Source organism: Geotrypetes seraphini, chromosome 5, assembly GCF_902459505.1.
Source record: "Geotrypetes seraphini chromosome 5, aGeoSer1.1, whole genome shotgun sequence".
In the NCBI taxonomy this organism is placed as follows: Eukaryota; Metazoa; Chordata; class Amphibia; order Gymnophiona; family Dermophiidae; genus Geotrypetes; species Geotrypetes seraphini.
In genome coordinates, this window is record NC_047088.1 from 17,189,540 (window position 1) to 17,217,425 (window position 27,886).

General features: G+C 44.7%; 1 protein-coding gene across 3 annotated transcripts in view; it reads left to right on the forward strand.

The window, feature by feature from the left end:
• The first annotated feature begins 259 nt into the window (after positions 1-259).
• Positions 260-27,886, forward strand: part of AMOT (angiomotin) — a 142,432-nt gene continuing 114,805 nt past the window's right edge. Inside the window, exons 1-2 of one of the 3 annotated variants that reach the window (XM_033945976.1) lie at positions 260-414; positions 25,950-26,077. In XM_033945976.1, coding sequence (XP_033801867.1) covers positions 26,071-26,077 — 7 coding nt within the window. In that variant the 5' untranslated portion in view covers positions 260-414; positions 25,950-26,070. The remainder of the gene's footprint in view (positions 415-25,949; positions 26,078-27,886) is intronic. The other 2 variants (XM_033945977.1, XM_033945978.1) reach the window with 2 other exon arrangements.

A 27,886-nucleotide genomic window follows, 5' to 3' on the forward strand; every position in this document is an offset into this window, starting at 1 on the left:
GGGGGAGGGCACAGGCCTCGCCAATCGAGGCCGCGGAGGGGCGGGGTTTCGAGTCCCGTCTGCCCCCGCCCCGCGAACCTGGCCAGGATCGCTGCGACGGGAAGTTTGAGGAGGGGGAGCTGGAGGGGGAGGAGAGCTGCGGCGCCGCTTCAGTCCTCGGGACCCCCTAGGCCGGCTGGGGGAGGAGGGAGGAGCGCTGCTTCCTGCATTCCTTTCATAGCAGGAGGAGAGAAGAGCAGGGGAGGAGTGGTGGTAAGGGATCGGGGGAGGGAGGAGGGCTCCGGGGGCTGGAGATCCGACTGGTGGAGAAGTGAGAAGGAGATCTTGGGGGTGGAGGGGACCTCAGGTGGCTTCTCTTCCTCCTTTGTCCCCCGTCCTTACTACCCAGCTGCTCCCGGATCGCTGGAAGTGCCGGTAAGTGTGTGGGAATTGGGGGGTCGGTGGCCACCCTGGCTAGCCCCGTTGCTTTGTGACTGAGGTCACTTGGAGATCGCAATTGCCAGTTCCTGGTGTAGAGAGCCCTCTGGATTTGCATAATTCTCTCCCCCCCCCCAACTATTATCAGTTCCTGGTGCAGAGAGCTCTCTGGATTTGCATAATTCTCTCCCCCCCCCCCCAGCTATTACCAGTTCCTGGTGCAGAGAGCCCTCTGGATTTGTATAATTTTATCTCCCCCCCCCCTGCTAGCATCTTGCTGACAGTTTCATGCGTGTTTGCCTGAGGTCTTGTAGAATGTTACATTTCAAAGCGGACCTTAACACCTTTTGCTTCGTGCAGTCCCCCCCCCTTTTTTTCCTGAATACCCCGTTCTCTGGGCTCCATCCGCAGATGCCGCTCGGGAGCCGAGCATGGCTAATTGTGATGCTTGAACGCTGGCCTCAGCCATCCCTTTTGGCATGCCTGGAATTCCAGATCCTCAGTTTTGGGAAGGGAGCATTGTTCCTGGCATTTGCTCTTTCTCCCTTTCCCTCTTTGAAGGGCATCTCGCCATTCAGCAGGTTCCTTGGCCTCCCCCCCCCCTTTTTTTTTCCATCCTTGTTCATATCTCTCTCTCTTTTTTTTTTCTTCTTCTCAGGGGAGGCCTTTTAAGTCTGATTGAAAGATTTCCCATTGTGCTTTCCAATCTCCATGGAAACTTCCTGCTCAGATGGAAAGTCTCTCTCTCTCTCTCTTTTTTTTTTGGTCAGACTTTCACACGTTTCATGAAATTCTAGTCTTCTGAACAGAGGAGAGAGGACAGGAGCTGGGAAAGGGGCTGCTTCCCCCCCCCTTCTTGGAAAAAACTGGAGTCTTTTAGCTGTTCCTGTTTAATATCAGTGACACCTTTATTAAAATGAATAAAGTCAGTTTGGGTCAGCTGACCCACTTCCTACTCCCTGGATTTTTTATTTTCTTGTTTTTTTTATTTAAAAAAATATATATATATATTTTTTTGCAGTCTTCCTGTAGTTGTCATATTGGGGGGGGGGGGGACTTCCTGTCATACTCTTTATTCCAGGGTGGCATGGAACCCCTGTCCCCATCCCTATTCCTACGATCCACTCCCCCCATGAACCAGGATCCTTTGCAGGACAGGAAATTCTGGAGCCACTTTATCGGCATTCCTGAGCGTTTTGTGCATTGAAGGTCTTTGGAGGAGAGCTGTAGAGGTTTCATTATTTGAACCAGCGTTAAAATTTCAACTGTCAGCTCCAATCGGATCCAGAATTTAGCTTGTTCTGATTAATTGGACTGTGGTCTACTTAATAAGTATTCTGATTTCTGCAACCATCGTGCACAAAATATGTCAACTGTTGTCCTAACATAGCATAAAAATGTATTTATATACTGCATAGTCTTGAAATTCTATGCTGTTAAGAAAAAAATAAAGTACATTAGACTTCCAGAAATTTTACAAATAAATAGGTCTTCAACAATTTCCTAAAATGCTGATAAGCAGAATTGACTATCAAGTGCAGCCTGAACCGAGAAAAGCTTGCTGTGATCATCTTGAATTAGCAGTACAGAAACCATGCTGGCTTGTTTTCATCAGCCTATTTTTTTTCTATATGCTCATTGATACTGTCCTTGATTAATGATTCGGCCATCTTCCCCGGAACTGAGGTTAAGCTGACTGGTCTATAATTCCCCGGGTCGCCTCTGGATCCCTTCTTGAAGATAGGTGTAACATTCGCTAGCCTCCAGTCTTCCGGGATTACCCCTGTTTTCAAGGATAGGTTGCAAATCTGATGCAGTAACTCCGCTATTTCGTCTCTAAGTTCTTTTGGTATTCTCGGGTGGATTCTGTCTGGGCCTGGGGATTTGTCAGTTTTTAGTCTATCTATCTGTGATTCACGAGATAAGTAGGTGCAAGACCATGTAACACGTTATATCAGGGGTGTCCAATCTGCGGCCCCAGTCGAGGGCGATGCAGTGTTTTCCTCTGCTGCCCCCTGGGTGTTTACCGTCTTGTTGCGCGTCCCCAGAAACATTTTTTCGGCCAATGCGGGCCAGGGAAGCCAAAAGGTTGGACACCCCTGCTTTATAGCATATACTGTACATCCAAATTTGCATATCACTCTTGCCTCCATTGGGAGCCAATTTACTTTATGATAATAAGTTGTGACTTGGTCTGACTTTTTAAAACTGAAGATCAATCAAACAGCAGTATTTTGAATGATAAGCCATCTATAAAGATTCTTTTGATAACCTTCAGAATAAATGCAATAATCCAGAGTACTTGAGACTAAGGATTGCCCCAATAATCTAAAAGGAGAAGTTTCAAAATATGGTCTAATTGTTCGCAGTTTCCACAAGGTATAAAAAAACCTTTCCAGACCAGGGCATCAGTATGAATATTCATTGACAAGTTTTGATCCAAGATAACCCCATTTGCTTAGTTAGACTAGCAAGACTAGGCTGGGCTTAGGAAAACTAGACTTATTTCTAGGGCCTAAAAGGTTTGAGGGGACCCTGCCCGGTCCTGTGCAGATGATGCTGTCAACCCTACCAGAGTTATGCCACCTCTTAAGCCAGTAACGAGCAACAATGGATTTTTGGGCGTTCTTTTATTCTTGTGATTTTCGCTGCTGCCAGTTCGTGAGGAAGGGGCAATGGTGCCCTGAAACCAAGCACGGTCGAACCAAATTATAAGTGTTTTTGAATGGGAGGGAGATAACCACAATATACAAAACTTGATAAGAACATAAGAATTGTCGCTGCTGGGTCAGACCAGTGGTCCATCGTGCCCAGCAGTCCGCTCACACGGCGGCCCTCCAGTCAAAGACTAGCGCCCTAACTGAAACTAGCCCTATCGGCGTACGTCGTTGTTCAGCAGGAACTTGTCTAATTTTGTCTTGAATCCCTGGAGGGTGTTTTCCCTATGACAGATTCTGGAAGAGATTTCCAGTTTTCTACCACTCTCTGGGTGAAGAAGAACTTCCTTACGTTTGTACGGAATCTATCCCCTTTTAACTTTAGAGTGCCCTCTCGTTCTCTCTACCTTGGAGAGGGTGAACAACCTGTCTTTATCTACTTTGTCTTGAGTCCCTGGAGGGTGTTTCCCCTATAACAGCCTCTGGAAGAGCGTTCCAGTTTTCTACCACTCTCTGGGTGAAGAAGAACTTCCTTACGTTTGTACGGAATCTATCCCCTTTCAACTTTAGAGAGTGCCCTCTCATTCTCCCTACCTTGGAGAGGGTGAACAACCTGTCTTTATCTACTAAGCCTATTCCCTTCAGTACCTTGAATGTTTCGATCATGTCCCCTCTCAATCTCTTCTGTTCAAGGGAGAAGAGGCCTAGTTTCTCTAATCTTTCGCTGTACGGCAGTTCCTCCCAATTGAATGGCAAATGGATTACACTCGCAAGCTAAGTTCTTTATTGGTTATGGCTCCTGCGTACCTGGTCTCTCACTTTTTTCTAGACCGTTTTAACAGGCCTACACGCAGAATCCATATGTTCGCTTACCCAACAGTAAGTGCTGGATAGAACTCTTGCATTTCGGGCAGATAAATTGAATGACTGGTTGGGTAATATTATTATGCCTGCTCCATCTTATTTTACTTTTAGAAAATTAGTAAAAACATAGTTGTTTGATCAATTTGTAACCTGATTCACTGTTTTTAATCTTTTATCCTTTTATCTTGTATGTATTTCTGATGATTTGTATTATATTTTTTCCACTGATTGTCCAGTACTTCTCATTGTAAACCGCCTCGAACTATTATGGCTTTGGCGGTATACAAGACTAAATTATTATTATTATTATTGATGCTGCTGTTGATTCATATCCTGGCTGGCCACCGAGGGGGGGGCTAACACTCTGAACTCTGGCAGAAAATATAGGGCTCCTTTTACGTTAGCCGCTACTGCCTCCTCTTGAGCAGGCGGTAGTTTTTCGGCTAGCGCGGGAGTGGCGCGTGATTAAAAGTCGCGTTCGCTAAAGCCGCTAACGTAGCTTCGTAAAAGGAGCCCATAATGTTATTAACATATATGTTTGAAATCGTTTTGATCACTAGTATATTATTTTTGTCGGGTAATTTACTTGCACACACGATGGTGTGTGGCTGAAATCATATTATGGTTTCTGTGCTGGTTTATATCCGGGGTTAATAGAGCAATAGAGTTGACTCCTGTTGGTGATTCACACAATAATTTATAATAATTTAGATTATTTGTTTCCCCAGAGTTCATTGTGGTTAGATTAGGGCTCTTCAGCTTGGAAAAGAGACGGTTGAGGGGAGATAGGATGGACGTCTACAAAATCCTGAGTGGAGTAGAACGGGTAGAAGTGGATCGATTTTTCACTCTGTCAAAAATGACAGACTAGGGGACACTCAACGAAGTTACAGGGAAATACTTTTAAAACCAATAGGAGGATTTTTTCTTTTCCACTCAGAGAATAGTTAAGCTCTGGAACGCGTTGCCAGAGGTTGTGGTAAGAGCAGATAGCGTAGCGGGTTTTAAGAAAGGATTGGACAAATTCCTGGAGGAAAAGTCCATAGTCTGTTATTGAGAAAGACATGGGGAAGCCACTGCTTGGCCTGGATCGGTAGCATGGAATGTTGCTACTCTTTGAGGTTCCGGAATCTTTTGTTACTCTTTGGGATTCGGGAATCTTGCTATTCTTTAGGATTCTGAATGGAATGTTGCTACTCCTTGGGATTCCACATGGAATGTTGCTACTCTTTGGGGTTCAGGAATCTTTTGTTACTCTTTGGGATTCGGGAATCTTGCTATTCTTTAGGATTCTGAATGGAATGTTGCTACTCCTTGGGATTCCACATGGAATGTTGCTACTCTTTGGGGTTTTGCCAGGTATTAGTGATCTGGATTGGCCACCGTGAGAACGGGCTACTGGGATTGATGGACCATTGGTCTGACCCAGTAAGGCTATTCTTATATTCTTATGCTCTTAACCACGTGACATATCAAAATCCCATAAATCGGAATATAATAAACAAAGGAAAGCTGCAGGGACTTCCCGTCTGAATCTCAGCCTCGGTGTTACAGCTCCTGTAGCTGGTGGGGGTGGGGAGGGGAGGGTTTTAATTGCAGAAGTCATTTTTCTTCATCCCCGGGCTCATTTAACCTCTGCTGATCCTTGTTGCACGAGGGACTCCATATAATTGTCCTGTGATGCAGTGTTTAGTGCTGGGTCAGGACTGGCCAGAAAATTCCTCTTTCATCGCACGCTTTTGCCCACTGTGGTGCTGCCAGGCATACGCAGCGCTGAACCCCGAACACGGAGGAGAGACTCCCTCTGATGATTTGCACTTTAGAGAGCAGATGTTTTATTGTTCTTAAAGAGACGCTAGTTCATTCTGTCTGCCTTTGTGGCGAAAGCTTCGCTTGCGAGCTGGAACTACCTATACACTTGCAAAAAATGTATTGTTCAGCTCGGGCTGGTGACATCTGTTGGCTAATGACCGACTTTGGTGAGAAACTGAGCAGGCAAACATAGCTCGGCCTTCGTAATCCTTCGGGAGTCATCCCAAAGCAGGGCCGGGAACTGTTGCTCTCTACGCAATTGAAGAGGAAAGGCCTGGAAGCCCTCGAGAAGGGAGATTGGAGGTCCAAAGGGACTTCCACCAGCATAGAAACGCTTTGGGGTTACTGTGTGCCAAGCGCTTCCCTCCCCCCCCACACACACACCTTGGCATTTGCTTTTCTGCTTGCTTGCTCTGAGACATCATCCTTTTTTTTTGTTTCTGATGGGATATTGGGAGGCAGGTGGAGTTAGGAAGCTGATAAAGACTAGCTGGATAATTTCTTGGATATGTTTCCGAGTGAGGATTTGGTGTTATGCAAACAAGAGCATACAGGCCCAAGTTAGCCGGTAAAAGGGATGAGCTGCTCCGGTGTTTTCCTACAGAGGGGGACAGGGATTGTGTGGCGCAGTGGTTAAAGCTACGGCCTCAGCACCCTGGGGTTGTGGGTTCAAACCCATGCTGCTCCTTTTGACCCTGGGCAACTCGCTTAATCCCCCCCTTGCCCCAGGTACATTAGATAGCCCACCGGGACAGAGGAAAAATGCTTGAGGACCTGAATAAATTCATGTAAAACTGTTCTGAGCAATGGTATAATGAGAAAAGTTTCTGTGTGGTAACCAGAGCTGAGATTGTGATGTCATAATGCCTCATTCCACCAATAAGATCCAACCTCATCAGTGATGTCACAATGGCTTGATTGTCCTATACTTGGCTCACTTTTATTATATTTGGTGCAGTGGTTAAAGCTACAGCCTCAGCACCCTGAGGTTGTGGGTTCAAACCCCATTCTGCTCCTTGTGACCCTGGGCAAGTCACTTAATCCCCCCATTGCCCTAGGTACATTAGATAGATTGTGAGCCCACCAGGACAGACAGGGGAAAATGCTTCAGCACATGAATAAACTCATGTAAACCGTTCTGAGCTCTCCTGGGAGAACGGTATAGAAAATGGAATAAATAAATAAATTAATAAATAAATTATGTTTGGGGAGGGATCAGAGGAACAGTTGTCCTTTGATCACTTTCCCCAGTGACTCAGGTGACTGGCCCGTTTAGCTGTGTTCCGACTGTGGTTTTTTTCTTCCATCCCTCCTCAGTCTTTTCCCATTGGGGTGGATTGGGTACGGAACTTGGGGCCGAATTCTCTAATAGCGCCGGTAAAATCCGACAGGCCGCTGTTGCGGCCATAAATGTAACGATTTCAAAAAAGATGCATGCAAATGAGGGTTGGCAAATTTACACGAGTCGCTGGTGATAATGATTGGCACATGCGCAGAATAGGCCACGGAAAGAGATGTAAAAGTGCCAGGAAAAAGCTCCGCCGTAGGCACATATATCGTGGGCGTGCCTTATTGGAGCGCAATATATGCACACGTCATAGACCCGATTCACATGTGGCATTTGTGTCAATCCAGCGCTATAGGAAGGGAGGGGAGGTTCAGTGTCTGCTTTCAACAAGCATGCATTAGTCACACTTTTAGTACACACGCCCGAGATGCGTGCTTTCGGGATCTTTTTTTTCCCCGAAACTATTATACAAGTATACTACTATAATTTAGGTGAATGGTGCCTTAAATTTTTTTTTTTTTTTATCAAGAGCCACAGCCAGAAACACACGCCTGAGACACACTTTTCACAGTACCAGCACCTCCGGACCACCTGGCAATTTTTGGCCATCAAAAGCTGGCGCTGCGCTTGGAGAATCACCTGGCAATGATGGCGATTCGGCCGGAGTGCTCGTTTAAATATTATTGAGTTCATTTTACTACCATTTTAATATTTATGACCTCATTGTAATACATTTGCAACCTTACTTGGAGGATGGCTTCACCGTTTCTGGGTTGCACAGCACCCTTTGGAGTCTTATTTCAGCCCCCTAGTCGGGCTGTTTTACAGGAGAGGTGGTGTACTGATTTGGGTATTCCCCCCAGCTTTGTTGGATTTGGAAGCTTTGATTAGACGGATCCCGAGCATTCTGGGAAAGGCAGACTTGCGAGAGTGTCAGTATCGGGCGCTCCATCGGGCCTAGTTTGCACAGAACCAGCTTCATCTATCAGGGTTTATACCATCACCCGATTGTCAGAAATGTACTCATCGTGTCCATTCGTTTGTTCATGCCTTTTGGTTGTGCCCCAAGGTTAAGCGGTTTGGAAGATCGGTGCTTTATCAGCTTCCTTTTCGAGGGCAGCGGCTGTTTATGCGGAGGGTTGGAGTCTTGGGGAAAAAGATTATCCTGTCGGTGTGGACCACTGCGGCGGCTCCTTTTGGGCTTGGAGAAACAGACGTCATACACTTTTGCTTTGGGAGTGGAGAGTAACCTCTACCAGCTATAAACGTAAATGACTATTCCATCAGATATGGGACCCCTCCATTCAGTCCCTTGTGCCTAGGGCACGCAGTGAGGTCCTAAATCCCCTTTCCTAAATTTGGCATTGCGCGGGTGGGGTGGACGAGGGCACGAGGGGTTTTGTTTTTGGTGGGAAAGGGGTGGGGGGAATATTATAGTTAGGTTTATTGCGGTATTGGGTTTTTCCCTTATCCTATTAGCTTTGTTGTCACAGGGCACCTTTGTGAATTTCTGCTTTGTTTGGATATGATCTGTACCTGGTCCATTATTTTGCTGTTGTACCCTTTTGTTTCCTTGTGTTGTATCCTGGAGCTCCTTCCTGCTTCAGGAGGGGGGAGAGGGGTGGGGGGTTTAGGCTGTTGTATTTCAGTTTTTGTCCTGATCTAGTTTGGGCCTTGTTTCTGTTTTGGGCCAAGCCTGAGTGCCTGTTTGTACTTTGTTCTGAAAACCAATAAAAATTGTTATACCGTAAAGACACGGTAAATTTTGAGAATCCGGCCCTTAAGACTTCTGTCCCAAATCTGGGTGATACTTGGACAGTCCTGTTCACTCCCTGCAAAACGTGAAACTGGAGAGCAGAGCAGATTCCAGTCTCTGTGAGCTTTAGGGCTGGCTGCTATTGATCGCATTACCTGCCTTTGTTTTAATTGTTTGACAGAGGGAAGTTTAGGTGCACCTTTCTGTCTGTGTCTGTGAAGTGACTCAGTCCTTCTGGTATGACGATGAGCATCGCTGCTGTATTTCCCATGCACCTGCCGGGTGCCACACCCATGAACTCACCTGCACCAGAGTTGGCAGTGGCATGACATTGTACAATCTCATGCTGTGTGCCTCTGCCGGATGCATGGAAACGTTCGAAGGCAGAAGTTCATCCTGCCCTATGCCATGGAGCTCAGACTAACGTACATAAGAATAGGCTTACTGGGTCCATCAAGCCCAGTAGCCCGTTCTCACGGTGGCCAATCCAGGTCACTAGTACCTGGTCAAAACCCAAGGAGTAGCAACATTCCATTCAGAATCCTAATGAATAGCAAGATTCTGGAATCCCAAAGAGTAACAAAAGATTCCCGAACCCCAAAGAGTAACAACATTCCATTCTACCGATCCAGGGCAAGCAGTGGCTTCCAAGTGAAAAAATAGAGAACTAAATTAACCAAAACTAAAAAGATCCACGAAAACTCTTGTTGTATGAATATCTATCTTATACAATGATTTTATATTTTAAATAGTATTTTATATTTTTTATAAAATTTCTTTTTCTATGTGCAAATTTTGCAAAAAATGTTTAAGGAAAGTGCAAACAAGCATAAATCTGTTTGTGCAAATAGGCAATTTTTATAACTGCACAGTTATAAAAATTGCCTATTTGCACAAACAGATTTATGCTTGTTTGCACTTTCCTTAAACATTTTTTGCAAAATTTGCACATAGAAAAAGAAATTTTATAAAAAATATAAAATATAAAATACTATTTAAAATATAAAATCATTGTATAAGATAGATATTCATACAACAAGAGTAATGGTTAGATATTTATAATTTTGACAAAAATAGTCATATGTTTACCATGAAGGTTTTATAGATCAATGAAAGAAAACCACGCCACTAATCCATATGTGGGCTATAACAATATAATCCGCAGGAGTGGCATATCTGAGATCATTTTCCTTCATGTAGACTAAACTATATTGGTCAATTAATATTATGACCCTTTAGTTTTTGGCTTTTTTGATTAACCTTTTTCGTGGATCCAAGCAGTGGCTTCCCCCATGTCTGTCTCAATAACAGACTATGGACTTTTCCTCCAGGAACTTGTCCAAACCTTTCTGAAAACCAGCTACGCTATCCGCTCTTATCACATCCTCTGGCAAAACATTCCAGAGCTTAACTATTCTCTGAGTGAAAAATATTTCCTCCTATTGGTTTTGAAAGTATTTCCCTGTAACTTCATCGAATGTCCCCTAGTCTTTGTCATTTTTGACGGAGTGAAAAATCGATCCATTTGTACCCTTTCTACTCCACTCAGCATTTTGTAGACTTCAATCATATCTCCCCCTAGCTATCTCTTTTCCAAGCTGAAGAGCCTTAACCATTTTAGTCTTTCCTCATACGAGAGGAGTTCCATCCCCTTTACCATCTCGGTCGCTCTTCTTTGAACCTTTTCTAGCGCCGCTATATCTTTCTTGAGATAAGGAGACCAGAATTGAATGCAGTACTCCGGTTGAGGCCGCACCATGGAGCAATACAGATGCATAATAACATTTTTAGTCTTGATAACCATCCCTTTTTTAATAATTCCCAGCATCCTGTTTACTTTTTCAGCCGCCACCGCACATTGGGCAGAAGGTTTCATCGTATTGTCTACAATGATATCCAGATCCTTTTCTTGGGTGCTAACCCCCAAGGTGGACCTTAGCATCTGGGGTTAGAAAATAACGGGCTGGTTAGGTCTCTGTTCTAAAGTGTTTAGTCTTAGCACAATGTTCTTATCTTCTGATTTTGAAAATAACTAAATTTGCAAATTGATAGGTCATAGGCTAAGCGTTTGTAGATATTTTTCATCGGCATTCATTATTATTTATTTTGGGGTCCTTTTAGTAAACGCACCTTAGCAAAAGGACCCTTTATGTATAATCCTGATTTTAAATTTATGTACTCTGCTTAATTTCTGATTATTTTGGTTTAACCACTTATTAATTTTTCTTATAGACCGTTAACATTAAAGCAGAGACCATTCCGGTATTCAGGATACATTTTCTTCGACGGGTTGTCTGAAGCAAACAGATTTTATGAAATGTGTCGGAACCCAGATCTCTCAGAGGGGCATTAAATAGTCTTCCTTCAAGATCAGGGAATTTATTGAACTACTGAAATATTTTGAATAGTTTTCATATACGGGAAATGACTCGAGGTGCAATGATTGAGAACATGAGATATTGACTTGAGGACTTGACCCATATTTTGGTCTCTTGGCATCCACCATTTTCTCTGAGCACTTTTTTTGAACATAAATTTGAGTATACAGTATCTTGTAAGAAATATATAAAGAAAATATTTATGCCGATAGCTTTGGTTTGTGACAGTGACTTCTTTTCCTGGAGCCATATGGTAACCCTAGACCAGGGGTCTCAAAGTCCCTCCTTGAGGGCCGCAATCCAGTCGGGTTTTCAGGATTTCCCCAATGAATATGCATGAGATCTATGTGCATGCACTGCTTTCAATGCATATTCATTGGGGAAATCCTGAAAACCCGACTGGATTGCGGCCCTCAAGGAGGGACTTTGAGATCCCTGCCCTAGACCAGGGGTAGGCAATTCCAGTCCTCGAGAGCCGGAGCCAGGTCAGGTTTTCAGGATATCCACAATAAAATATGCATGAGATATATTTGGATCTCAAGGAGGCAGTGCATGCAAATCCATCTCGTACATATTCATGGTGGATATCCTGACCTGGCTCCGGCTTTCGAGGACTGGAATTTCCTACCCCTGCCCTAGACAAAGAGGAATGAGGGGCAGGGGCAGATGGTGAAGGATGAGCCAAGATAGCTGTCTTAGCCTGGAGGAGTTTTTCGAAGTATCTTGGCCAGATGTGCTAAGAACTTCTAGACACAATGGGAAAAAGCCTTTAGAACAATTGGCCCTTTGTGAAAGGGAGTGGGGGCGGGGCGGGGGGTGAGTGACAGATAAAGATGGAGGTCGGGGCTCTGTGTGGGCTGCCAGAGTACCTGCACTTTTAAAATGGGGACATAAGGCCGGCCCTAGTATTTGGACATCTGGTGCATTTTGATAGATATCGCAAATTCTGCTGTTCACCAGAGTCAAGTTCAAAAGCTGAAGGCTTGCCAAAAATCTGTTTGCATTGGGCTAAAGACTGAAGGCAGGTGTGTTTAATCCTCGGACTTTGCACCAGTTCTCAAAGTGAAAGTACCGGTACATGTGCGCTTTACACTCCAGCTTATTTCCATATTAGCTCGATTGCCCTTTGCAGAAGCAGTGTCCGAGGGGTTCATACTTTAAATAGCACATTTAAAATATGAATATGCCTGCCAGGGCTTACAATAAGGGTTGTATCATATAATGAGTGATAAAACACATTTCACACAATTACGTTGCCCTTAAGTAGTTCAGAAGAAGAGGGAAAAACACAAGGATGAGCAAACGACTTTAAGTTCCTGCACAAAAAGAACAATGTGTAAAACATTAACCACACTATGGAAATAGAAGTAGGGTGCTGATGAGGATGGAGCTTAGGCATTGGTGGAATGAGGCATTATGACATCACAATCTGAGCTCTAGAATGTTGCTACTTAGGATTTTAAAGGGTTTGAGGCTTGTGCAGATGAGGACGGAGCTTAGGCATTGGTGGAATGAGGCATTATGACATCACAATCTGAGCTCTAGAATGTTGCTACTTAGGATTTTAAAGGGTTTGAGGCTTGTGCAGATGAGGACGGAGCTTAGGGATGGGGCAGGGACAGGAAAAGAACTCGCCAGGATCGAACAGGAAAATGATCTCCCGTGAGGAAGGGGAAAAATTTGTCCCTTTGTTATTCTCTAGGAATCTATACTAGGGTAACAAGTGGGCCTTGAAAATGTTAAAAATGATATTATGGAGCCATGTGGGACCCATGTTGCTGTTTGTGATTAAGTGAAGTTCCCTGACCAAAGTGGACATGGAACAATGTGACTTCTAGGTGGCAGGAAAACCAACGCAGGGCCAGGCCTCTGATTTCTATTTCAAAAAGTCCTAATAAGAGATGGTTTACGAGATCAGAATCTGATGTTAGATCTAACATGATCAGGCTTGGAAACCTTATAGAACAATCACGATGGGTGTGAGAGAGTCAATGATGAGTTAAAGTGGTTTGGGAAACAAAAAAGAACCCCCTTTTGAGTTTTGGGCGGAGGGGGGGGGAGTTCAGATGGGTAAAACCCTCATAAATTTCTATGAAAATTGACTGGATTTCATGCCTGGAACATGCCAGTGATCTATCTTTACAAAGAAAATAGTTCAGGTTTATTTATATTTCTTGGTATGATATAGCTGTTGAACCTGCTCTCACCCACTTAATACCTCACTGATTACTGTCTTAATTAAGAAGTAATTTAGTGCAAGTATATACAGGCCATGTTGATAGAGAAGCCAGAAACACACTTTATTAGTTTTGCAATTATAAGAGAGTGGCTTCAGAGTCATGGGGTGTGTCTTCTGGGTGGCGGAAAATATTATTGTATCATCTGATGATTTGTGATTAATTTACTTGAGGAATGTGCGAGAGTCAAAGAAGATAACTTTCTCTCTTGATCGGTCAAGTAGCGCCCTGGGGCTTTTGGAGAATGTTTGTCTAACTGGGCAAATACTGGTGAGATCCGAGAGTGGAATACTTTTTAGCTTTCTGTGAACATCTACCCTAGGACTTCACAACTGACCCAAAAGTTGGCCCAGAGGGTATCGTGCTCCACTTCAGGGTGGTTTAGCCCCCTTGTGTCTGCAGTAGCTGAAAACAGTCTTGGCACTTATTGTTGTAGTTGTCCGGGTCTCGCTGCATCTGAGTAAGTAGAATCGACATTTCAGCCATCATGTTGTGGCTTTCTTCACGGTGTGCTCTGAGGTTTGCAGTTTCTCTTTATATATAGTGGGTCTTCAAACCTGATTGGCTGGGGCTTGAGGTGACTGAGGTGGAAAAGACCGTTTTGTCGCCAATTTGAATTTTGGCTACCAATGAACTTTCCCACCAAAATTCAAATTGGTGACCAATGGACTTTCCTGCCTCAGTCACCTCAAGCCCATCCAATCAGGCTTGAGGACCTACTGAAGAATGCCACAGCATGATGACTGAAATGTCTGTTCTAGTTACATGGACGTGGAAAACTGTAATGATTGTGACACCAGCCGTGGAAGCCTAAGAGAACAATCTTGGTACTGTTGGAGCACTATTCTAGGTGCTATGGTTCAGTTTGACCTTGGCAGGAAATGGTATGAGGTATAGTGATTCTTGGACTCAAAAGGCACCAGAGAGGAACAGTCAAGATTTTAGCTCGTTACGAAGCAAGATTCACCAGGGCTGTATTAATGAGATTTTTGTCCTTTTCTCTTCCAAATTTCAAGTTTTTTTTGTTTTGAAGTAGGCAAGCACTTTTTTAATGGCCATAGTATGTTTTAAAAAACATTTTCTCAATCCTTCTTGGCTTTTGAAATCAGATAAGAACAGATGTGCTCAGGGTCGATGTTAGTGAGATGGATCTTTTTTTGGAAATCAGAGAGCCGTTGACATATTTTGGAATTCTTATTAATAAGGAGCCTAAAATATAAGGCTAAATGATCATTTTGATATTTACTTAGGGTCTACCTAAAATAAATTGAACCTTTGGGAACGATTACAGCTTTCTGTGACGGAATGGCAAGAAATAAAAAAAGATGGTCCCTACTCCAAGGTTAACTGTCTGTTGCAGGTAATAGTTACACATTCCTAAATGATTTTCATTCGACTTAAGGCATTAACACATTTATTTGAAGACCGAAAGAAACCCAAGGGTGACTATTAGATCGCTATCAATCGCCAACTGTTTCAGGAAGGATAGGTTTCCCGGCTTTGAATTACATTATTTTGGTCATACACGGAAATACATCCATAGAGGTGGTATTAGAATGTTAGAGAGATGACATCTCGGAAGAATTAGAAAAGGGAGACACTATTGAACAAACTAATATTCTTTTTTTAAGTGTTCTTCTCAGAAAGCGAGAGCAATCCTTTCTATCCTATTTAAGTGTCAGAAGGGTCTTCTTTTGGTCATACTGTCGGAAGAGAAAGACCATTGGAGAAGGACGTCATGTTTGGAAGGATCGAAGAAACCAAGCGAAGAGGGTGACCTGAAATCAGAAGGCTGGACGCGTTGAGCACAACCGTGGGGATGACGCTGGAGGACCTTACCAGACTAGCACAAAACCAATTTCTTTTTAGATCGCTAAGACTCGAGCACGAGTAGATGGCACCTAAGAAGAAGGGTCTTTGACGTGTATGCACGGCCGTGTATTTGAAGACGAGAAAGAGCAGTGGGGTATTAAGGTACTTCTGGTGTGCTCCTTCTGCAGGCACCATCTCTGCTTGCATTCAAGATGGGTAGATTAGATGAGGTAGACCTGGTGTGTGAACAAAGCTTGTTTGGGGGTTTGTTGGTTCAAAGGAACAGGATCTATGTTATAAGAGTCCAGTTTGCAGTTGTTTGTTGTGGGTACTTTCAATGTGACTGGGAGCTGAGTGTTTTATATACTGTAATGTCTAGTCTCTAGTCAAAGTGATCAATGGAGTGTTTTGATGGTAATGAAGTCTAGGTTGTTGACACTCTTATTGGTTGACAGTATACGAGTGTCTCCTTTGAACTAGGACATGTGATTCATTTACTCTCAGGCTTGTTCTTCTTGTCAGACGGCTTCTATGGCGCTTTCTTGGACTGCTTTTGCTGACTTTTACATACCTCGACTCAGGGTTGTATATCCTCCATACTGACAGCTTGACCTGAAAATACCTGTGGCATTTGTTGCCAATACTTCAGACCCACAGGAGCCTTATGACTGCCGAGAAAAAGCAGAACTGGTCTGATCTTGTTTAAGTGAGTAACTTTAGAGTGCCGTCTCTTACCAGAGTTTGTTGATATGGTGCCATTTTATGGCAGATCTAAATTGTGAGCCACATCGTCATTGCTGCCCGGATTGTGTTAGAAAACTTTGGAAACGGCCAATGACAGTCAATGTCATTTCATGGAGGACAGCCTAGGCTAGTGGTCCCTCAAACCTGCACTAAAGGTCCACCAGCTAGTTGGGTTTTCAGGGTGTCCCTAACGAATCGGATTTGCATGCCTGTCATTTCCATTATATGCAGATCTCTCTTATGCATATTCATTAAGGATATTCTGAAAACCCAACTGGACAGGTGTGTGAGAACCACCAATCTAGGACACTGTCCCCAGAATGCATGCCTCCAGCTTGGTCTAACACACACAGACATTATGCGTTCAGTTTTCCCTCCCAGGGCGTGGCCGGCTATATTTGGACACATTTGGCTTTATTATGAGGGCCGTGATTTGTTGGTTCTATTTTCAACGGATGGGGAAGCCACATTTACAACGGCGTCGCTAAGCTTTGGTGGCTGGGAGGATTATTATGAAACTTGTGAGAGCTAAAGAGTCCTCCGTGCTTCTCTTTTTACAAGACTAAGGGCTCCTTTTACGAAGCCGCGTTAGCGGTTTTACGCGCGTGCTAATTTGCCGGCCGCGTTAGCCACTGCCGCCTCCTCTTGAGCAGGAGGCAGTTTTTCGGCTAGTGCGGGGGTTAGCGCGCGCTAAAAAGGTGCGTGCGATAACTTCGTAAAAGGAGCCCTAAGACTTAAGCCCCAGCTGAAGATGGTTGAAGCTATCGGTGTAATCATTTCTGGTAGAGGAGGGGCTAAGATATGGGTTATCGATGCATTTATCTAAGAGGATAAATCTCAGCTGGACAAACTGGATGGACCATTTTGGTCTTCATCTGCCATAATATTGTCCTGTGTTCAGTTTTGGAGGCCACATTATCAAAAGGATGTGAAGAGAATGGAGTCGATTCAGCGAATGGCCACAAGGATGGTCTCAGGACTAAAAAATCTCCCATATGAAGAACGTTTGAGCAGGTTGCACTTATATTCTCTCGAAGAGAGCAGGGAAAGGGGGGACATAATAGAAACATTCAAATACATCACGGGCCGTATTGATGTGGAGGAAGAAATATTTTGTCTTACGGGTCCCATGGCGAAAAGAGGGCATCCGCTAAAACTCAGGGGGGGGGGAAAGATTTCATGGGGGATACCAGGAAGTATTTCTTCACCGAAAGGGTAATTGATCGGTGGAATGGTCTTCCACGTCAGGTAGTCGAGGCCAGAACCACGCTCGACTTCAAGGGACGATGGGACAGACAGGTGGGGGTCGCTCCAGAGGAATGCTTAAAAGATGGAGGGAGGGAGGAGGGAGGGTTCTTGAGTGGGCAGACTTGTTGGGCCATCGGCCCTTTTCTGCCGTCATACTCTATGTTTCTATCTATATATTTATAGCTATATCGCCCATATTTAGGGTCGTGGCTTGTTCGTGTGCAGTGCTTTCAACCTTTCCTGGTTTATATCTGGGGATTTTACCTTTTTTCATTGTTTTGATATTATTCCCCTTTGGATTTTTGATATTGTGTGAATAATATTGTACATGTCATTTGAACATATAGTTGGGAAATTCTGTAAGGGCTGCCTAAAGATAGACTGTGCCTTCCGTCATCTAACTTATTTGTTTTAATCGGCTTTAAATGGTGCGATAATTGATCGCGCCATTAAAAACCGATTTTAAAAAAACAAACAAAAAACCCTAGAACCCCCAAGACCGGCAGCTAACACCTGGGCGCCTAGCAGTGCTCATTGATGCTGCAGGCCTAAGTAGGTGCATTTAGGGGTGGAGTTGGCCTTAGGTGTCATTGAGCACTGCTAGGCACGATGCCGTGACGCATCTCAGCGCTGGAAATTTAGGTCTTTAAAACCCTTGCCTACATTACCAGTGCTTAAGTTTGTCATTAGCCACCGGTAGCTGCGACTCTCTAAGTGGTGCCTGGATTCGATTGACACACAGCAGATACCATTTTTTAGGCGCCTGGTCAGAGGTAAGTCACTCGGAGAAGAAAAGCGTAACCAAATGGGGAAAGTACACTGCTGAATTTGCCAAGTGGTGGAAAAATGTTGGCCCATATTCGCCTTAACTTCGCAATGCCTGTCTGATCAGCACCAACGTCATATCAATTTCACTTGGAATATTTTTGCCGTAAAATACAAAACGTGTGTTATTTTGATCGAGGAGATGGTGTTGCTACTAGTGATGTATACATTTTCACCCTATAATGTATAATGTGGTACCTGCCTAGCTAGATAACAGTCGACGATTGTAAGCTAATGAATGCCCACATTAGTTGGTCAGACCTCAGGAATTTTTCCAGGCTGTCTGTAGAAGAGTTATAGGCTCGTTTGTGCAGAATGGCTGAAGTGTTTCCAAGACTGATAGCTTTTCACCCTGGCAGCGAGAGGGAGCTTTGAAATACAGTAAAACCGTGGATTTCGAGTAACTTGGTGTGCGAGTGTTTTGCAAGGCGAGCAAAATGTTTTTTAAACTTTAACTTGATAAATGAGCGAGGTCTTGCAATACGAGTACGCACAGTGTACGCAGATGACAACTGAGCCGATGGTTCTTCTCTCTCTGACGCTGCAGGAGTGTAGTGACTGTTCTAACGAGCGAGGTCTTGTAATACTTGCATCACGTCATAGTGAAAGTCGACCGAAGCAATAACCCTCATCCTCTCCTCTCTCTTGTCTCCCTCACTCCAGCCACGATTCTTTTCAAAAGTAAAGTTCAGGTTAATATATTTTTATTTTATAAAGTACAGTATTTTGTATTAAAGTTTTTGGGTTGTGGAACAAATCGTCTGAGTTTCCATTATTCCTTATGGGGAAATTCGCTTTGATATACGAGTTTTGGATTACAAGCATGTGTCTGGAATGAATTATGCTCACAAACCAGGGTTTTACTGTACAAGCTTATGCGCTTCAAATTTAGGAAGTAAAAATGCATTTTAAATAATCATCTGCAAGCTTCTGCGCACCCCTTACAATGTGGAAAGATTTTCTTTTTTTTTTTTTGCTTTCTGTTCTGGGACCGCTTTGCATCAGCCGCTTCGACATCTCAATGTGTTTGTCACGCCATTCCTAAGCTGTCTTTTTTTTTCCTTATGCTCCTTAGAGACGTCCTCCCCTCTTCATTCCACGTACTCCTTAGCTGTGTTTTGGTGTTATTTTTATATCATTCCAGGAAATCGTTGCATTCGTTACGCAGATGGATAATTTTGGCTTCTCGTCTTTTGCAGTTTGTGCCACTACAGAAAAATCTGTGTTAGCACATTGCTAAAATTGTAAGTGCTATTTTTGGTGTATTTTTTTTTTTTTTTCTGGTTACTAAGGAAGTCGACTACCCTGTGTGGTGAGAGGAAAATGAAATTCATAAAGGAGTTTGTGCTGGTTTTTGGGATCTTTTTGTGCCATACTGAACTCTCTTAGGCTGTGGTTGAATGGATCACCTCTAATACCAGCTGATGAGAGAATCGGAGCGGATTCACAAATGGTGAGTTTTGCAGCTTGGTTAGAAACTTTTTTCGTAAGGCTTGCTCCCTGAATATCCAGCTTTGCTCTCATCGTTTGTTCCACCCTGGTTTCAAAGGTCATAGCTTCAGTCTCCAGTGTGAATAAAGATGTTTCCTGATGTTGACACCGACCGGCTTGAAAATTCCAGGGGGTACAAAGGTGCCCTGTCATTACACATTCAGTGAATAGTTTTTATAAAGCTTTGTCCACATGTAAAACAGGTTTTACATGTGAGAAAACGACTCTTAAAAATTGTGTGGGAGAATATGCCAAGTTATTTATCACTTTGATTGTTCCATACTAACCTTCACGTACGTTGCACTCCTCTCATGAACGCTGACTTTGTACCTCCCCCCCCCCCCTTGCCTTGGCACGCTTGGATGCCGCTGAAGGTGTTTTTTCTTTCTGGAACCATCTTCCCAAGAATCTTTGTGCCGAAAAGTCACTATTCAAATCTTGATTGAAAGCTCATTTTTGGGGGGGATTTCTTTTGAACAGCCGGGATAGGGCCTCGTTAGAGATTGAGTTAGAGAAGGACACGGGGACAAATTTTTCCCTGTCCCCGCAGGAACTCAGCTTCCCCATCCGGTCCCCACGAGTTTTGTCGCTGTCCCTGCCCCATTCCTGTAAGCTCTGCCTTAACCACACAAGCCTCAAACACTTATAATTTTAAAGTGTTTGAGGCTTGTGAAGATGAGGAAGGACGGAGCTTAGGCATTGGTGGAATGAGGCATTATGACATCACAATCTGAGCTCTAGAATGTCGCCACTTAGGATTTGAAATCGTTTGAGGCTTGTGCAGATGAGGACGGAGCTTAGGCATTGGTGGAATGAGGCATTATGACATCACAATCTGAGCTCTAGAATGTTACTACTTAGGATTTTAAAGTGTTTGAGGCTTGTGCAGGTGAGGACGGAGCTTAGGCATTGGTGGAATGAGGCATTATGACATCACAATCTGAGCTCTAGAATGTTGCTACTTAGGATTTGAAAGTGTTTGAGACTTGTGCAGATGAGGATGGAGCTTAGGCATTGGTGGAATGAGGCATTATGACATCACAATCTGAGCTCTAGAATGTTGCTACTTAGGATTTGAAAGTGTTTGAGACTTGTGCAGATGAGGATGGAGCTTAGGCATTGGTGGAATGAGGCATTATGACATCACAATCTGAGCTCTAGAATGTTGCTACTTAGGATTTGAAAGTGTTTGAGACTTGTGCAGATGAGGATGGAGCTTAGGCATTGGTGGAATGAGGCATTATGACATCACAATCTGAGCTCTAGAATGTTACTACTTAGGATTTTAAAGTGTTTGAGGCTTGTGCAGGTGAGGACGGAGCTTGCGGGAATGGGGCAGGGACAGCGACAAAACTCATGGGGACTGGACGGGGAAACTGAGGGCTCCTTTTACTAAGCCGCGTTAGGGCTTTAACGCGCGGAATAGCGCGTGCTAAATTGCCGCTGCTGGCGTTAGTTCTAGCCGCGTAGCGCGGGTTTAGTGCGCTAAAAACACTAACGCAGCTTAGTAAAAGGAGCCCTGAGTTCCTGCGGGGACGGGGCAAAATGTGTCCCCGTGTCGTTCTCTAGATTGAGGCTCCTGATTTCTAATCTTTAACCTGACTTTTCTTTTTCTCTCTCTTCGCTGAGGAGGGGCAGTGGGGAGATTAAGTGACTTTCCCAGGGTCACAAGGAGCGGCGTGGATTTGAACCCAGAACCTCAGGGTGCTGAGGCTGTAGCTTTTTAACCACTGCGCCACACTTTCCCCTTATCCTATGCAGTATTACATAGTAACATAGTAACATAGTAGATGACGGCAGATAAAGACTCGAATGGTCCATCCAGTCTGCCCAACCTGATTCAATTTAAATTTTTTATTTTTTTTTTATTTTTTTCTTCTTAGCTATTTCTGGGCAAGAATCCAAAGCTTTACCCGGTACTGTGCTTGGGTTCCAACTGCTGAAATCTCTGTTAAAACCTACTCCAGCCCATCTACACCCTCCCAGCCATTGAAGCCCTCCCCTGCCCATCCTCCACCAAACGGCCATGCACAGACACAGACCGTACAAGTCTGCCCAGTAACTGGCCTAGTTCAATATTTAATATTATTTTCTGATTCTAAATCCTCTGTGTTCATCCCACGCTTCTTTGAACTCAGTCACAGTTTTACTCTCCACCACCTCTCTCGGGAGCGCATTCCAGGCATCCACTACCCTCTCCGTAAAGTAGAATTTCCTAACATTGCCCCTGAATCTACCACCCCTCAACCTCAAATTATGTCCTCTGGTTTTACCATTTTCCTTTCTCTGGAAAAGATTTTGTTCTACGTTAATACCCTTTAAGTATTTGAACGTCTGAATCATATCTCCCCTGTCTCTCCTTTCCTCTAGGGTATACATATTCAGGGCTTCCAGTCTGTGGTTCTTATTTTGTTCACTGTTGTAAACCGTTTTCGTCTGTGAGTTGGTGAATGGTTGGTATATCAAATAAACGTAACCTAACCTACTAATACATAAAAGGAAGCTTTTGGCAAGACTGTGACTAAGTTTTACGCAGTTCTCATATGATGATATATGATTCTTGTATGGTGTTTTTTATCAACAACAATTTATTAATTCTATAGCGCTACCAGGTACACGCAGCGCTGTACATTGTGCACGCAAGAGACGGTCTCTGCTCAGAAGAGCTTACAAGCTATGAGAGAGACACGGAGGGGGTAAAAGGCGGTAGGGGGGAATACGTTGGTTGGGTCGGTGTTTAAGCGCAGCTTCAAATAAGTGGGTTTTTAGTCTGGCTTTGAATACCGCCAGAGACGGAGCCTGACGTAGCGAGCCAGGCAGGTTGCTCCAAGCGTGCGGCGCAAGGTAGAAGGGACGGAGACGGGAGCTGGCGGTAGAGGAGAAGGGTACAGAGAGGAAGGATTTGTCTGACGAGCGGAGTTCCCGGAGGGGAGTATAGGGGCGTAACGAGGAGCTGCAGATCGAGTGCCCTTAAGCCTCAGTAAGAGGAGTTTGACTCGTATGCGGAGACGGACTGGGAGCCTGAGGAGAGGAGTCGCGTGGGTATAACGACCCTGGCGGAATAGGAGGTGCGCTGCAGCGTTCTGAACAGATTGAAGTGGAGAGAGATGACGTAGCGGTAGACCGGTGAGAAACGCATTGCAGTAATCCAGACGAGAGGTGACGAGGACATGGATGAGGGTTTATATATGTTTCTTATGTTCTCCACTTAGATCTAAGCAGAATATAAATGATTAGTACCATTATAGGTTGGGTGAAGCTGCGATGTGCGCACGCGTTTATACCCTCGGAACGTGCGTAGATCACGTGGGATCATTTGAGTGCTCCAGAGGCTCATTGTACCCAGTGGCGTGGTAAGGGTGAGCGGCTTTCCCTTCCCTGTATCTTTTTAACTTCTCCGGTGCGTGCAGAACATCGGTGTCGGCTCGCCCTTTGCCTTTGCTTCATAGGCGCAAGTCCCGATGCCGTCGTCACGTCCCAGCTGCTAGTCCCGATGCTGACGCAGGCAGCAGCCTCGTGTCGGGGCTGTAAATAAGTTGCCGGGGGGGGGGCAGGGGAGGAGGGATGCCCCATCCTTAGGAAGACTGCACCTGGGGCTGTCCCTTCTCACTATGCCACTGATTTACCAGCCTATAGCAGAGGCACTGAAGTATCTGATGCTTTTTGAAAGTAGGCCTCTTTTCAGACCTTTCCCGTTGGTGCCCTGTTATACGTTGAACTCGTCTTTGCCAAAGTGTCCTTTTCAGGCTGTTAAGAGAGGCACAAAGATTTGTGTGTAGAGGGTCTCTGTCTAGACCCTTGCTTTGTCTTCTCCTTTCCAGGGCTGTGGAGTCGGAAGCAATTTTTGAGTTATCGGAATCGGAGTTGGTGAAAATATGCCGACTCCCAACAGAGTTAAATTGTATGTCATGCAAATATTATAATGCTTAAATTTTCTTATTTCACAGATAATAATTTGATTAACCTGTTTTTGGTTTTTTCAGGATATATTTTGATATCAAGTTCTTTGATGATTACAAAATGTGATATATTTGATGGTAATTTATATTGGTGAAAATGGCATGGGGGCAAACTTTACTTTCTAAAATTACGTTGGTTACTGGTGGAGGCGCGGGTGAAGTTTAAATTTGGTTGTTTTTGTTTTAAGGTTTTGTTTGGTCTTACCCCTAAATATTTAACCGATCTCTAAACACAGGAGAAGTTCACATTTGAATTTCGTCTTTCCGCCTGTTGTAAACTTTAAAAAAAAATAATCAACATCTTTTGTCGTATCAGGCGGCTTTATGGGGCAAGGATTTGGAACATTTGGAATTTAGGAGGAATTTAAAGACATAACCTGTTTCCTAAGTATTTAGGTAACTAATTTTCAACCTAATTGCACATCCTACTTTTTGTAAACCGCTTAGAGCTTCACGGTCCTGCGGTATACAAGTTGATTGTTATGTTATGTTAAATTTGTCCCCGTCCCCGCGAACTCTGTCTGATCCCCTCTGCACAACCATCAAATAATTATGATTTTATATTGAAATCGTTTTATGGACATATGAAAAAGAAACAATATTCTGTACAACTGTCAATCTATAAATCACAAATACAGAACAAGGACCACCAAAACCTCTGTCTCCCCTCCCCCCTCACAAATGTCCCCTCCACTCGAGACAACTGAACAAGCCAGATTACTACAAAATGCTGCATAGAAAAATCATGCTAACAGAATTCCTCGGTCACATATATAGAACAGAAATGCTAAATCCATAATACCTGAATAAAACATAAACCCAAATCCTAAGAAGCCACACCTTGCATGTAGTACAACACCTATATAGATATATAAATAAAGGAGGCGGAGTCAAAGTGGAGATACCATAATAAGGGTCGAAGGGTTTATGTACCGACTCCACAGCCCTGCTCTTTTCACCCCGTGCCAGACTGGCATAGTGAAGGTCAGGACTGGACCCACCATCAAATGGCTGTGTTGCCTTTTAGCCTTTACTGGCTTTGATGCAAATGTGTCTGTGCATAGGGCCCTGATTTCTTCTGCACCCTGTCCCTTCGAGGGCCTGCCTTCAGCAGGAACTTCCACTTCTTAAAATCCCAGCCTGGTTATTGGGAGGTAGGAAAAAGGTCTGTGGAGTCGGTAGATAAATCCTTCGGCTCCGACTCCTCAGTTTCTGGTACGCACGACTCTGACTCCAGGTACCCCAAATTGTCTCCGACTCCTCGACTCCGACTCCACAGCCCTGGTTGGTATCAGCCCCTGTAGTCTCATCCTGGGCTGAAGCCAGCACCCAGGGCCCCGCTGGTTAGGGACGTTCACGCCTCTCTTTATACAGCCCAGCATCCTTCTGGCAGCAGCCACCGCCTTGTCGCACTTTTTCACCTTTAGATCTTCGGACACTATCACCCCAAGATCCCTCTCCCCGTCCGTGCATATCAGCTTCTCTCCTCCCAGCATATACGGTTCCTTCCGATTATTAATCCCCAAATGCATTACTCTGCATTTCTTTGCATTGAATTTTAGTTGCCAGATATTAGACCATTCCTCTAACTTTTGCAGATCTTTTTCATATTTTCTGCTCCCTCTTCGGTTACAAATCTTGGTATCATCTACAAAAAGGCAAACTTTTCCTTCTAACCCTTCAGCAATGTCACTGACAAACATATTGAACAGGATCGACCCTGAGGGACTCCACTACTCACCTTTCCTTCCTCCGAGCGACTTCCATTAACCACCACCCTCTTGCGTTTGTCCGACAGCCAGTTTCTAACCCAGTTCGCCACTTTGGGACCTAACTTCAGCCCTTCAAGTTTGTTCAAGAGCCTCCTATGAGGAACCATATCAAAGGCTTTGCTGAAATCTAAGTAAATTACATGTAGCATATGTCCTCAATCCAGCTCTCTGGTCACCCAATCAGGTTCATTTGGCATGATTTACCTTTTGACCTTCAGGTTAGCTTGGCCGAAAGAAGGTGAGAGCATCAAGCTTTCCTTCAAATCAGGGCTGGTGTAAGGGACGAGCAAACAAGGCATTTGCTCTAGGCCCCAAGCCTGTCTGCAGCTGAAGGAGATAACCTGCTAGGCTTTGAGGCTCTCTTCTAAATTTCTGCCCTGGGTTCCTCCATGTTCTCGTACTATGTCTGGTACCAGAACTCTTCTCCTGGCTTTCTATATGGGGAGCCAGCTAGAAAAATCCTTAAGTTATACTTTTGTTCAGGGGCTGGGACATTTCACCAAGTACTTCTTAAACACAAGAGCACTTGGTGACCTTGGGGTCCATAGTATCAGTATGATTGATGGAAGCAGGTCATGAGAGAGACACAGAGGCGGAAGGAATCTTGTTTACTATACAATATTAGGCATAACAAATAGACACAAAGCCAGTTCTCTAATTGCTGAATCATTTTTTTTTTTAATTTTCAGACTGGGGAAGGCCTTTGCGTGTTGAGGACTAGATGAGGGGATTAACGACATATTCACAAGCGGGAACTCTTCGTGAGACCCGGAGAGGACATCCCCAGAGTGAAAGCAGAAAATAGGTATTATGCTGGGTGCGTTTGCTATTAATTGTGAAGAAGTGATATAAACGTAGGAGAAAGGAGGGAAAATCTGACGTGGCACTGTGGCGTGCCTCCGAAGAGCTGAGCAAAGACAGCACTCTCTCCTTTTCATTTTACTAAAGTCCACTGAAAGAGGTGCTGCGGGCCAGGCTCCAGCTGCCCTCAGTGGAAAACCCCAAATGCGGACAGGCAAGGGAAGCTGCACTCCACGTGGGGTTGTGATGCGTTTGTTTGTTTTTTTGATGTGAGGATGGAGACAAGGAGGCAAGCAGCATTAAGCAGAGCAGGAGGGGGTGGGTAAGGACCTGGCATCACACCAGGTGTATCCCAAGTAGGAACCCCAAACCTACATCTCCCATGCTCCCTGAATTAAACAAGAAATCAGGAGCTGAGCACAAAATGAGTCCAGGAGCAGGAGAAGAACCACCTGTCTGCCTGCGGAGATAGAGGATATATCAGTGAGCAGACCTTCGCATATATAAGTATGCAAGAGTTCAACTTTATGCTCTCTGTCTCCACCTGCTGGTAGGTGGACTTAACCCACTCGTTTGGATTCATCTACTGCTGACGACGAGCAGTGGTGCAGTGAGGGTGAGAGGCACGTAGGGCGGCGCCCCACCCCCACCCTCTTCTCCATCCTTCCACCTCCAAAGGCTCCTTCCCTGCCCCCCTCCTGCCACGTGCCGCTTCCCTTCCCCTGCACCTCTGTAACGTTCCTGGCGCATGCAGCAGCAACTCCTCCAACCTGCTGTTGTGCCATCTTCGGCTCTTCCTCTGACATCACTTCCTAGGTGCGGGTCCAGGAAGTGATGTCAGAGGAAGAGCCGACGCTAGCATGACAGCAGGTTGGGGGGAGGTTGCTGCTCGTGCCAGGAAAATTACAGAGGTATGTGGGAAGGGAAGCGGCATGCGTGGCAGTGGGGGTGGGGGCAGGTAAGGAGTAGGGGGGCGGAAAGGAGGATGGTTGCCTTTGCCCTCACCAAGATGGCATCCTAGGGAGGATCGTCTCCCCTGCCCCCCCTTTTACCGTGCCACTGATGACAAGGAATGTTGCATTCTCTTGACGTGACGGACTAAGATAGGGCATCCCTAGAAAGTCGTGGTAGGACTGTTTCCCATTCTTTTAATCTTATTCCTATCTATCGTGTTTCCCCGAAAATAAGATACTGTCTTATATTCATTTTGGGCCCCAAAAAGGCACTAGATCTTATTTTCGGCGAGGTCTTATTATTTTTTCAAGTACAATGATCATCTCTCTCTTCCTCTCCTCCACCCTAATTCTTCCTGTTTCCTTTCTCTCCCCCACCTGTACAGCATCTTTCATCCCCTCCCTCCCCTTGTGTAGCAGAACCCTTGCAGCTTTGGTCCCTCCCTTTCTCCCATCCCCCCCTGTAGCATCTTTCTATCTCCCCGCTGCCTCGCACCTCCCCCTCCCGCCCGCTGACCCATCTCTCCCATCCAAACCGTGAGACAGAAATATCTTATAACAAACTGGCAGCGTCGGCACTCGGCAGCAATCTACACATGCTGCTTCACGGCCTTCTATCTCCCGGGTGTTCTTCTGCCATGTTGCTGATGACATAATCATCAGAGGAGATAGAAGGACACGGAGACAAATCAGCAGAGGAGATAGAAGGACACGGAGACAAATTTGTCCCTGTCCTCGCAGGAACTCAATTTCCTTTTCCCGTCCCCGTGAGTTTTGTTGCTCTTCCTTAACCACACAAGCCTCAAACGCTTACGATTTTAAAGTGTTTGAGACTTGCGCAGATGAGGTCAGAGCTTGCAGGAATGGGGCAG